Source organism: Amblyomma mixtum, chromosome 1 (assembly GCF_055824585.1).
Source record: "Amblyomma mixtum isolate Tamu chromosome 1, ASM5582458v1, whole genome shotgun sequence".
Classification (NCBI taxonomy): Eukaryota; Metazoa; Arthropoda; class Arachnida; order Ixodida; family Ixodidae; genus Amblyomma; species Amblyomma mixtum.
Genome location: NC_143012.1, coordinates 685,907 through 699,269, shown reverse-complemented (window position 1 = coordinate 699,269; position 13,363 = coordinate 685,907). Strand labels below are relative to the sequence as shown.

Below are 13,363 nucleotides of genomic sequence, written 5' to 3'. Positions count from 1 at the left end.
TTAAGAACGACACAGTGTGGCTCAAAAGAAAACCCCCTGGGCTCCAAACTTTTGACAAAGGCTGTACATACATCGTGCATGCATTAAACCGCGTGTACTCCCTGTGCACAGACTGATCCTTCTGTATTGCGTGAACAGTATGCAAGAACTATGTACAGCGTTTATTATGCACGAAATTATGCACTGAAAATGTCAGCTGCGGCATTTTAGGTAAACCTGATGCGTCGATACACATTGTCTGCATTGTACAGAATGCTGTAACGTAGACATATAGTGCATGTTTTGAAGTATCTTTTAGAACTGAAAGTAACGGGAAGGATATATGTGTCAATGAAACAATTTAAAATAAGTTCTCTGTTCTCCGTACACTGGCCCAGCGCAGCGGTTACCATTGTTGACCAGCAGCGCAACCAATTTTAACATGTCACAACAGCAAAGAAACGGTGTACGAAGACCCAAGTAAAGCGCGCAGCAGACAGGCAACGATGCATAAGCCCACCTTCCCTAGCAGGCGTGATGTTGGACCAGTAGCTCGTACACCATTCGTTATGAACGTAACTGAAGGAGGAATCGGCGCTGCTATCTGTAATTCGTGGCCACCACGCTGGCTTTTAAGCTGGCCCCTCAACTTATATTCCCTACTCCAATTCGTGCGTCTGCAATGGTGCGCAGGCTTCTGTAATAAGATGACGGATAAGCTGATGACTGATTACGCGTCTGGACAAACCACTTATGCCAAGAACACGAAATAAGGTGAAGTCGGGTTCGTGCAAGCGAGCCCTGGTTGCCAAAGTCCAACCTTACCTTGCCGTCCCGGTTACCTCAATTGGTAGAGCGACTGCTCCGGTGAAGCGGTGGTCCCGGGTTTGATTTGATTTGATTTGATTTATTTGTTTCCTTTCTGATACAGAAAGAGGAGCAAGAGCAAAAGGCGGAACGCCTGACGTAGGCTCTTGCCCCGCATACAGTTTGGCACAAACACTCATTTAACATAGTTTTACACGAAAAGTTCCACACCAAGGTCTTCGGGGGGAAATAAGAAAAAAGTCACAGCACTGAGGGAAAAAAAGGGTAAATAAATTATGCGAAAAAAAAATCGCGTATGTAGCAAACAATAGACCGCACATGCCAACACAGAATACTTAGTACAAAGAAGCACAAGCAAGTACACAATTCTGAAACATGGTTGTTGCAAGTTTAGCAACATGATAGCAAAATCATAATAGCAACACACAACAGCCAGCAAGGTTCAAAACGATAATGCACTCCCAGAAAATAAAACTATGGACAGAAACATCGCAGATTAATTGAATTCTAAGTTATTTTCGAGCAGCAGAGCTTTAAGCGTGTTCTTAGAGACATTAGCACTCAGATCTGTTAATTCTTGTATTTTGTTCAGAAGGTTAGCTGTTTGATATTCAATAAGTTGTCGCCCATAATTCGTCCTTACTTTGGGTGGCCGTAATGTTTCCCTACGAAGTGAGTATGCAGGAGCTGCACTAGAGTTTCGTACACTGTAAAGCTTCTGTAAAGCGTCCGATCCCCGGACCAGGACGAATTTTTTCTTTAACTACGAAGTTTCTGAGAAAGCTGTATAGCTTTCCTCTGTAGCCGTATGGCTGCGCTCGGGTGGACGTCAATGAGTAATTACTCCCTTATTACAAATCTACTCCACCTTGGGGGATTCCCCTAAACATTTGGTCAACACAGTTCCCACTTCGAGTTATTGATCAATTCGCTCTCGCCCTACCATAAGCTTGCCGTCCCGGTTAGCTCAATTGGTAGAGCGACTGCTCCGGTGAAGCGGTGGTCCCGGGTTCGATCCCCGGACCAGGACGAATTTTTCTTTAACTACGAAGTTTCTGAGAAAGCTGTATAGCTTTCCTCTGTAGCCGTATGGCTGCGCTCGGGTGGACGTCAATGAGTAATTACTCCCTTATTACTTACTCAAATAGTTTGTTTGTTTATGGGGTTTAACGTCCCAAAGCGACTAAGGCTATGAGAGACGCCGTAGTGGAGGGCTCCGGAAATTTCGACCACCTGGGGTTCTTTAACGTGCACTGACATCGCACAGTACACGGACCTCGAATTTCTCCTCCGAAGAAAATCAGCCGCCGCGGCCGGGATCGAACCCGCGTCTTTCGGGTCAGTAGCCGAGCACCATAGCCGCTGAGCCACCGCGGCGGCGCTTACTTACTCAAATAGGTCTGGGACATTAGCAAAAGACAGCCGCAGCACAGCTTTCGCCGAGTTCAGCGTGTTACGCAGCACAGCGCATGCAAAGCACTTCGCATTTATTCATTCATTTATTCGTGAGAAGACAATATTGTAACACTGTCGGCTATGAGGCACAGAACGCGCCAGATTAATTTCGATCAGCCGTGGTTTTCCAACGTGCAATGAAACTGGAAGTTCTTTGCATTTCGGCTCAAGCGAAATGCTGCCGCCAAGGACGCGACCGAACCTGCGACCTTCCTTCCATACAGCAGCGGAATGCGATTGTTTACGGACATTTGACAACGTTGCACAACAGAGCTCGAAAAGCGACTAGCCGCTATCGTGAAGACACCTTAATAGGAAAGTACAACAGCATACAAGAACGAAAGAAACGACATATGCATCCGCAGAAAATGTATGCATGTTTTTTTGTTTTTTTTCAGGTGCAGAACTGAACCAGTTTGAAAACAACATGGACGACCAAAGAACGATACTATGCATGATACAGGTGTAGCTCTCTTGAGCGCTTTTTTTAATGCTGTTTTATAATACATTGAAAACTGCACCTCATAGTGAAATGGCACTCGTGAAACAGTCGTCCTGCAATCGGAGCTGGCTAATTTCACCTGACCAACGGTCTTCCCTGGTCGGACTAGTCTCCACACGCAGGTTTTAGTGTTTCGCACTTCCGTCCGCTTTGTTTTCTCCTTCTCAATAACCAGAAAAATTCTTGCGTCACAAACAGCGCCGTGTTCACCAGCCTCTTTGGTCTCAAATACGCTGTTTGAACGGTGAACCCTTTCATCTCACCGACAGCAGGTGTCCAGCACACTTGCAATCTTTGTTAGACACGCGTCGGGCCAGCAGCTCAAAGCGTCTAGGCGTCGGATCGCGTGAGAAGAGGAAGAGGTCCCCTGTGCCATCCCCAGTATAGAGGACGCTCCTCTCCTTCGAGCCACTGGCTCTCAAACCTCCTCTCTCCAAACTCTCAACTCTACCCTTGATCATGGCGGGCGCTCCTAGAAATAGGAAGCATCCGCGAACCAATTCGATCCCTATTCAAATTGTACAGTGGAACTGCCTCGGGTTCAAGGCACGTACCAAGCGAGCCGATCTACGCCTTTTCCTTACAACTTTCGCAGAATTACCTGCTGTGGTGGCCCTTCAGGAGCCAGGAAAGGGTGCCACCCTCGCCAATTACACGGTGCACCAGCAGGATGCGCAGAGTTGCCTCTGCGTACATAAACATTACGCGGCCTTCCAGGTTGACCTAGATCTTAGCGCTAATTTCTCCTATGTACAGGTGGCGATCCTTCCGCTACGCAAACAGGACCCCCCATTGCACATACTCAACATTTACTGTCCCCCAAAGCTATCAAATGTTACATACGCAGATATCTTCAGCCGGGCTTTGAAGATCGCGAATCGGGATCCCCTCATAATCGTTGGGGACTTTAATGCTCCTAGCCCCTTATGGGGTACACACGAGAAGAGAAACGCGGGCGCAAGTTGGCGGAGCTTGTTTCCACTTTGGGCCTCACTCTTCACACCGATCCCGCGCAACTCACAACCTCAACTTTACGAAAAATATTCGCTATGCAGATTGGAGCAACACCGAGGAATCCCTCGGTAGCGACCACTGCATAATTACCACCACAATCCATTCCAAGCCACTCACAAGACCACAGGCCCATGCAAAACTACCCGACTGGACCAAATTTAGGACCAGCTACACTAATCCTCAGTCTATAATGGACCAAGGATACTCAACGTGGTCCCAACACCTTGTATCTCACGTGAAATCAGTCGAGCAAAATGTTCAACTCTAAGAGGCTAGCCCGGCGGTGGATAACCACCTCCTCCACCTCTTGGAGGCACGACACAGTCTAGTCCGCCGCTGGCGTCGTCAAACACACAATCGGAAACTCAAAATTCGCATCGCGGAAATCACCCAACAGGCGGCTCTCTAGGCGGCCCAACTCGCCGACTCGAATTGGGTGCACCGATGCAACACTGCAGCTCGGCAAACGTCGAGTAGGAGTACGGGGCGACTCGACTCTTCCGCGCCCTTATTGATCCGGCACATTCGTACTGAGACACAAAAACACCTTCAAAGGGCTATACATAACTTCACTGGAGACACGGCCAAACTGGCCGATGCGCTCCGCGACAAATATTTGATCATACACTAGGGTCCCCGTGGTCAGGCGTACTCGTTTGCAGGTTCCGAGAACGCGGATTTTTATCAACCGTTCCAGCTCCATGACCTAAAAGCGGCCCTGGCTAAAATGAAGCGAGGTACAGCCCCGGGTCGGGACAAGGTGACGGTAAAGCTTATTGCCAACCTCCCAGATCCCGCCTACGAAACTCTCTTCGATTACTTCAACACTATCTGGATTGGAGGCACACCACTCCCCATAGATTGGAAAACAGCACCAGTAACTTTCATTTCCAAGCCATTAACAGCGACAACCTCTGGCCCATCTGAGTACATGTACTCTGGCAGGCCTAATGGGGCACTTGATGCCCCTTTTGAGTTGCACGACCTTCAGGCGGCCTTAGCAAAAATTCGCCGGGATACGGGCGGGGTTCGCCAACAGTGAACCTGTTGGCGAACCTACCGGACTCAGCCTACCTCCATTTATTAGAATACATCAACCAGATCTGGGGCGGGCGTCCACTCCCTCCCGAGTGGAAAACGTCACTTGTGACGTTTACCCCTAAAACAGGTAAGGCCGTGAATATGGACAACCTGAGGCCCATATCACTGACATCATGTGCGGACAAGCTTATGGAGACGATGGTATGGGATCGCCTCTCTCCATACCTGGAGAGTAAGGGCTTCTTTGCAATCACCATGTTCGGGTTTCGCCCCCACATGTCTGCACAAGATGTCCTTCTCCAGCTGCACAGGGATGTAATACGACCCACAACTATGCAGTACAATGACAAAGCCATCCTCGCCCTTGATCTGAAAGGGGCTTTCGACAATGTTAAACACGGAAGCATCCTGGCCAACTTGAGTTCTACCGATTGTGGGGCTAGGGCCTACGCGTATGTAAGAGATTTCTTGACTAATCGCCAGGCCTTTATTCGGATTGAAGGCGAGGAATACGGCCCTTACATGATGGGAACACGGGGTACCCCTCAGGGAGCGGTGTTATCACCGCTCCTGTTCAACATAGCTATGATGCGCCTCCCAAGCCAACTAGCCCGGGTGGAAGGCATTCAACACGCGTTATATACCGATGACAATACAATTTGGACCACTGAGGGGAGTCTTGGGGACATGGAGGCCCGCCTTCAGCAGGCCGCTTCCATAGTCGATGCGTATGCTATTGACTGTGGGCTCCAATGTGCTCCAGCGAAATCAGAGCTTCTGCATGTCAGAGCGAACCCAAAGGATAGGACACCAATTCCCATCTCTCTGTCAGGAGGTCCTATTAGAGAGGTGGAGGAGCTCCGTATTCTGGGCCTTTTCATTCACCACAGACTCAGACCGGACTTCACCATTGTGAAACTCAAGAGAGTAGGCGAACAGGTAGGGCGCATGATCCGCCGTCTTTCCAACAAGCGGGGCGGTCTGCGGGGCACGGACGCGCTTCGGCTCGTTTATGCCTTCGTGACTAGCCGGATCCTCTACGCCGTGCCATATCTCCGCACTACTAAGCAAGACGAGGCGCGAATAGACGCCGTCATCCGCAAGGCAACTAAGCGAGCCCTGGATCTCCCGGTGGCTACCTCTAATGCCAAACTCAAGGCATTGGGGGTGCTAAACTCCTACCAGGAGCTGCGGGAGGCCCACCTCGTGAACCAATACACGCGGCTCATGCAGACGGCCCCTGGGCGCCGCCTGCTAAACCGCTTACACATCCAACACGACTGCACTCCAGAGGAGGCGGAGCGTATCGCAGTACTGTGGCGCCATATGCTCTGGGTCTCCCCGCTCCCCCGTAACATGGACACCAACAGGCACGAAAACAGACGACAAGCGCGGGCTCGGGCTCTTGAGAGACAACACAGCTCCCGACCCGGTGTGTATTATGTAGACGTAGCAGGGCCATCGCCCACGGGATTTTACACGGCCGCTGTCGTTCACCAGGAAATGCACGTTGATGGACTCTTCTTTCGAGCCCCGAATTCAATACGAGCCGAGGAAGTAGCGATAGCGCTTGCTGCCGCCCACGCCAATTCGAGAATCATCGTTACGGACTCCCGAAAAGCACGTGATCATTACTTGGCAGAGGAGATCTCCCCCTTAGCTGCTTGCATTCGAAGACGGACTGCCACTGATCCAACAGCGAAAATAATCATTTGGGCTCCTGGCCACCAGGGCTTACGAGGTAATGAGGCCGCTGACGCGGCTGCCCGAGCGCTTATTTATCGGGCTCCTCATCCCAGCTCTTCTGGCTCGGAGACTAACCAGCCGCTGCTGCGACTCAGGGAAACAATAACGCATTATAGCGACAACCATCGCCTTTTCCCAGCCCCTGCAAAGGGGCTGAGTAAGACGGAGGAGCGAACTTTAAGGCGCCTGCAGACAGGTACTCTACTCTGTCCTGCAATCATAAAACATTACGATCCTAACACGGATGGGCGATGCCCTCACTGTGGGGAGACCTGTAATATCTTCCACATGGTGTGGGCATGTACTAAAAATCCCCACCTCCCCCCTTCCCCTACCCCTTCCAGAGAGGCATGGGAGAGTGCCCTCCTCAACTGCTCCTCGCTTGAGTCCCAAAGGGCTCTGGTGAAACGGGCGAGAGACGGGGCCTTGTCATGCGGTGTGCCGGACTAGGGACGCCGACCATGTAGCGGGGCCACTCTGTGGCTCCCAAACTCTATCTCATCAATTAAAAGTTTTCACCACCACCCTCATTTCGTGTGTGGGGAAGCTGATGGAACTATGGTCCGCGACATATTGTCGGCTTTCCTGGAACAGCAAAACATTTTCGCAGACACCATGTACGGTTTCCGCCCACACCGGTCCGCACAAGATGTCCTGTTGCAACTTCACAAAGAGATTCTCGACCCCTCCGAGCACCCCAGCAATGATAAAGTAGTCGTCGCACTTGACCTGCGGGGGGCTTTCGACAATGTGACCCACGAGATCATCTTATCCCACTTGTCGCAAACAAACTGTGGGCGCAATACTTTCCATTATATCAAACAATTCCTTAGAGATCGTCAATCCTATATCCGACTACAAGACACAGAACATGGTCCATATCAACTTGGCACACAAGGGACCCCACAGGGAGCTGTCATCTCGCCATTACTATTTAATCTGGCCATGATGAAGCTCCCTACCCAGTTGGCTGAGGTCGCCGGCGTGCAGCACGCTCTGTATGCGGACATCACCCTCTGGGCAACACAACAATCGGTTGGAGACATCGAGACCAACCTGCAACAAGCGGCAGCTATTGTGGACGAATACGCTCGTCGCTTTGGTCTTGAATGCTCCCCGAGCAAATCGGAAATTGTGCACATACGCCCCAACTCAAAGTGCACAACCAAAATTGCCTTTTCCCTACTTAGCGGGCCGATATCCTAACACGAGGAGATCCGGGTACTGGGGCTTTTCATTCATCATAGGCGCAAGATAGACACTACCCTAAACAAGCTACGTAAGGTGGGGGACCAGGTGGGTCGGTTGCTCCGCCGGGTATCCAATAAAAGGGGGGGGGGGGGGGGGGAGACTACGATGCAAAGATACCCTGCGGCTGGCCAATGCATTCCTAACCAGCCGGATTTTATATTCGGCTCCCTACCTCCACCTACGCAAATGCGATGAGAACGCCTTGGAAGTAGTTCTCCGCAAGATTTATAAGAGAGCACTCGACCTCCCCATAACGACGTCCAACAAGCATCTCCTCGGTCTGGGGATGACCAACACCTTTGGGGAGTTACGAGAAGCTCATCTTAATAATCAATACATGCGCCTGAGCAAAACACCTGCGGGAAGACGCCTTCTTACGCGCTTACACATATCCTAAGCAACACAGACAGAAGAACGGGTCGACATCCCTGAAGCCTGGCGCTTTGCACTCCAGGTGCGACCCCTTCCGAACAACATGACTACAGACACCCATGACGGTCGCCGTCTCGCGCGGGCGGGCACGATGGGAGTTGGTACACGGCGGCCGTCAACCACCAAAACACTATAGTTCAGGGCCTTACTTTCCGTGCCCCAAACATTACATTTGCGGAAGAGATCGCCATTGCACTGGCCGCCGCAGATCCAGAGTCCCGAGTCATTATCACGGGCTCCAGGGGCGCCTGCCGCAATATTCAGCAAGGGTACATTCCAGACCGTGCTTTCAAAATCCTCTACGCATGCGAGTACACAGGGTTTCCGACCCATCGTACCATCGTGCGGGCTCCGGCTAATGCGGGTCTTCAGGGGAACGAGGCGGCCGACGCTGCCGCCCGCGCGCTTACTCACCGGGCATCGCCTCATCCGCAGCCAGATCCGGAATTCAATTTCAATCCGGCCACCACCTTTAGAGAGATCACTTCTCTTTATCAAACCTTTCATGGCATCTATCCCCTCCCTGTAAAGGCCTCACCAGGGGGGAGGAGCGCTGGCTTCTCCGCCTCTATACCAATACTGTATTGTGCCCGGCAGTACTTCAATTCTTCTTTCTCGGGCGCGTGCCCACACTGTGAGGAGGAGTTTTCGGACACCTACCACATGGTGTGGGCATGCATGCCCTTCCAATCCTACCTACCCACCCCACCAGAGAGGACTGGGAAGCTGCCCTGCGCGGCTGCTCCGAACTCCAAGCTCAACAGGCATTGGTAGGTAGAGCACGGGCCGCTGCGGAAGCTACAGGGATCTTGGACTAGGGATCCCTCCTAGTGTTTGTAAGGGGCGAGCCCTTCCGGCTCGCCTCGTCGACCTCTCACTATAAATAGAGAATAACAGTTTTCCTAACCCCATCTCCTCCTCGCGGCTCTGTAGACAAGCACTTACAATGACGAACTTAGCTATTTCTCTTCTCCAGTGTTGCTTTAAATTCGTTTAGTGCTATGAGAAGCTGTTCAGGATCGTCTGTGAGCCAGCTAAATCGGACAATACAGCACGCAAAGCTGCTGGATGCGCTGCTTGCGCCGGCCCCTCTTCTTACTCCGTGAAAGAAAAAAAAAATGTGTATAAAACTTGACGATTTGCCTGCAGCTCGCAATGTACGACATAAGGCGGGTCCGAGGAAAATAAAGGCACAACTACTTTGGAGGAAAGTGAAGCTTAGCTGTTGAGGAGAGAAAAAAGCGACAAAAGAATAGAACACCAGGCGATGAGAACAAACTGCAACCGATCGGAGCGACATGTCGTTCAAGGCGCGTTTCCTCCATCTCTAAAAACAGCCAAACCCCTTACTTGTTGATGACACAACACGGTTGCTAGGGCGACAAGCAGCTCGCAACACTACCGTGAGCCGCGTATGCGCTAAGGTCGAAGGACACCGAAAAAGAAGCATAAAATGTTCGTCCTAGCCACTGCGTCCACTCTTGACAAGAAGCAATAATTTTTTCTTTTTCTCTTATCACATCTGCAGTTCGCTGTCAAGTGAGGAACTCTTTTAAAGACACGGCAGGGCCATTGCGCCCGTCAACTTTTAAAAGGCTCAAGCCAGCCCACCATAAACGGCCAACCAAATTGTAAAGAGTCTTTGTAATAAAATAAACTTCTGCTTGACAGCACTCACATGGTGCGGGCAGTGGCGTGAGACGTAATCGCACTCTCCCTAAACTTTACTGTAGCACGAGAAAGCAGCGCCACTTCGCCACAAGTTCTTGAGCACGAAACTTGGCATGTTTTGGGGTGACAGGCCACGAAAGTAGCGTAAGCTATGCTTTCCACACGATTCTCTTGATATTTTCCTCGCTCGCTCATTCTGGACAGCAGACGGCCCGCCGCACGGCGCGCGTCTGCCTTTTTCGGCATTGCCGACCGATAACACTCACTGCCGTGCCCAAACGATGAACGACGCGTGTCTGATGAAATAAATTTTGCCACATAATGAAATCTGATAACGCGAGCGCACCCGTCACGTGTCGATGCGCGCGACCCAGCCTCCGGCGGTCCGCAAATAAACCCCGCGCGACAGGCGCAAGAGCAGACGCGCCGCGTTTTCCTCTTCTCCGTCCGACTCGCGCAAGCGACGAAAGAGATCGCCGATACGTTTCCAGTCCGAAATGCAAGGCTAATGACTCGTAGAACGGGCCGCCGGCACGGAGGTCAGCTGCCCACGCAGTAGAGCAAAAAAGAAAAAAACGAAAAAGACACTCACCAAGAGCGCTCGTCCAAGTTGAGAGGCAAAGAAGTAATCCCGTTGACAGTCCAAAGTCCAAAAAGCGAGCCATGCTGATGGTTGAACCCAAGTTCGGACCGATAGCATTTCGGTACCCCCGACGACGCGATGCACAGGTTCTTCGAGCTCGTTCTGGGAGGTTGCGAGCAGCCGCCAACGGCTTCTATCACCTCGTTGCCATGTTGTTTTCGATACTGCCAGCCGCCGCTCGCGAGGGCGCAGTTTAGTATCTGCGCTGGTTGCCAGCTTTCTCGAGGCTGCTTCTGCGAATTTTGGTTTTGTTTTAGAGCGCTCGCGCTTGCGCGGTAGCCGCCCACCGTTTTCAGTTTTTTTTTTTTTTTTCGCTCCGCGCGTAATGTTGCCGTTATTGATTCCCAGAACTGCCTTTCAATTCTCTTTCGGTGCTGGCGCGTTCCTCGAACTGCTGTTTGATAACTTTATACCATAGTCATGAAATATACTTCCATCTTACTTTTGGTTTTTTGTACGGTAGCGCACACCGTGCGTGGCATGCGCCTGCGGTTCTCTCCACCACATTTCCACCTCCATCTCTTCTCTCAGTCACAGGGACCCCTACAACGTGTCCCTTACAACTTACGCACTAGCCTCCTCCACATGTCTTGCTGCACGTGCCCCGCAAATGAATGCTCAAGGCCAAAAACAGTTAGTCCATGATAAGAGCTCAAAGTTTTAACAGCGTCGTTAATCGTCACAAAGCAGCAAATACTGTGCATGCAGACTTTGAGATGTTGCATACATTGCTGCCTTACTGTTTAAACGGAAGTTAAATGCATAGTTGTTTGAAGTGCGTACGACATATAGAGAAAAAACATACATTACACAACATAGAAATGTCAGATGCCCAGGTCTCTGGACACTGCACATTATCCTCAGCCGGTTACGTACAAGACAGCGCGTATGATTACCGTATCCTCTCGGTAAGGTTCTGAGCTGGTGGCCTGGCCCCGTCTCCGAAGCTCACAACCGGCTGGAATTTGTCACTTCACAACTTGAATTTTTTTTTTTCCTTGTCACTATCAAGGCACTGTCACTTCTTGCAAATGCAGTGATATCCCATGCTGTAACCAAAAATTCTTTCAGTCAGACCTGAAGATTAATTCCTATAGTTCAGGCCCTTTTGCCCTGCAGCAGATTGAAAACTTTGTCAATTTGGAAAAAGTGACCCTTTCTGTTGAGAAGATTCTCTGAATCTTCACAAAAATTCTCTTTTTGCAAATTTTACTCATCAAATTTCCAGAAAAAATTCCCTGAAAGGACAATCAGAGGACAACCAAAAAAAAGCATTGATGACCATCACAAATAAGAACTTCACATACCAAAAAGTTTTAAATAAACAACAGACATGTCGGCTCAGAACTTGTAGCATAGCTGGTTAATGGTTTAATAAAATGACACAAGACCGAAAAGAGCAAGTGTATACAGAGCATAGGTCAGCACATGTCCTGTTTTCTGAATGCGTCGGATCATTCTGTGTCGGCTCAAACGTACCATAACACGCTCAATTATTTATTCTGAATGATTAGAATGCTCAGCCACAACCGCACAAACACCACAAGGCGTAGTAGCTGCAGAGACAAACAAGGCGTGCCCGGCCTTAACATCAGGACAACACGTCACGTCCTTTTGTACATGTAGTTTGAATGTCTGCCATTTCTTTTGTGAATATTTTGTATTTGGACCTTTCACCAGCCGAGCTGGCTATGGGTCCAATCAAGTTCTGATGTATTGATTTCGCGAAATAAAATGATGACGATGATGATGAAAAAGAAAAAAGCGCACGACCTAAAGCTCAAATACACTACATTATTTTCCTTTTCACGACCCTCGGGAAAGCCGGTTCTCTGGATTGTGCGGAGAACGTGGGGGAGCTTCATCTCCAACTCTTTCCTGTACTACGAGCACAGCCCCGTACCCAATAGGGCGGCGCCCATGGACCTCTTTTTGAAAAGGTCTTAAAGCTCTACCTGTTCATATGCTCGCCGCTTTTGAAGCGAGAGCTTCACCGCGACAGGTTTCAAGCCGTCAGCGTGGCTTCGGCTCAGCCGTGTCGGTGCCGAAGAGCACAGCCGTTGTCATGGCACCGCCGCAGCTGGGATGAGGGGCGTGGCCTCGTTCTTCCAGGCACTTCGTACTGTTAGCGTGGCTGCGGCGGCCGTGTCGGCACCGCGCTCCGCCAGCTGCGCATGCGCAATACAACGGAGAGGAGGCGAGGCGGTTATACCGCGTGTTCCGTATTTATCTGTCCCTGTTACGAAAAATTCTCCTGCGCAAACGCCGACTACAAGGTAGCTTATGATAGTCTTCGTCTTTCGATAAGTAATTTAACATCTAAACTTGTCTGCATTTTCTAGAATCGGCGAAAAACTGCATTCGACTGCGGGAGAACTTTTCGTCCAGGCGAGCAAAGAAGCCAGTTTGACAGGCTGCGCCATCTGGCGAGCGGTGAGGCAACCGATGTCACGGCTTGGGGCGAAATGCACCTCGCGCGGTTTCTTCGAATGTGCGTGTCGTCTGCTCCTTGAAATTAATACGATCGGAAAGAAATATCATTCTTCTTTCTAAAAATAACCCAGAACAATGTTTACAACAACATCCAAGACACTAATAAACGGGAGCTGGTCACTTCTGTTTTCCATCTTGTTTTCAATGCTGTCTGTTTTCGATGGTTCGGTCCGGACGTTACGGGAGCTTCCTTTTAGCCCTGTGGTTTGTGTTCGTGCTGTGCCCCAGGGAACCGCGCTGCTGCGCAAGATCGTAATAATTTCAACGAGCTGGCGACACGCACCTTCGAAGCCATTCCTGCCCCAAGC

At 50.5% G+C, this 13,363-nt stretch overlaps 1 protein-coding gene across 2 annotated transcripts in view; it reads right to left on the bottom strand.

The window, feature by feature from the left end:
• LOC149365197 (uncharacterized) overlaps nt 1–10,756 on the bottom strand; it is a 92,128-nt gene extending 81,372 nt beyond the window's left edge. The window contains exon 1 of one of the 2 annotated variants that reach the window (XM_089588258.1): nt 10,512–10,756. In XM_089588258.1, the coding sequence (XP_089444384.1) occupies nt 10,512–10,584 (73 nt within the window). In that variant the 5' untranslated portion in view covers nt 10,585–10,756. The remainder of the gene's footprint in view (nt 1–10,511) is intronic. The other variant, XM_089588251.1, reaches the window with a different exon arrangement.
• Nucleotides 10,757–13,363: the final 2,607 nt, after the last annotated feature.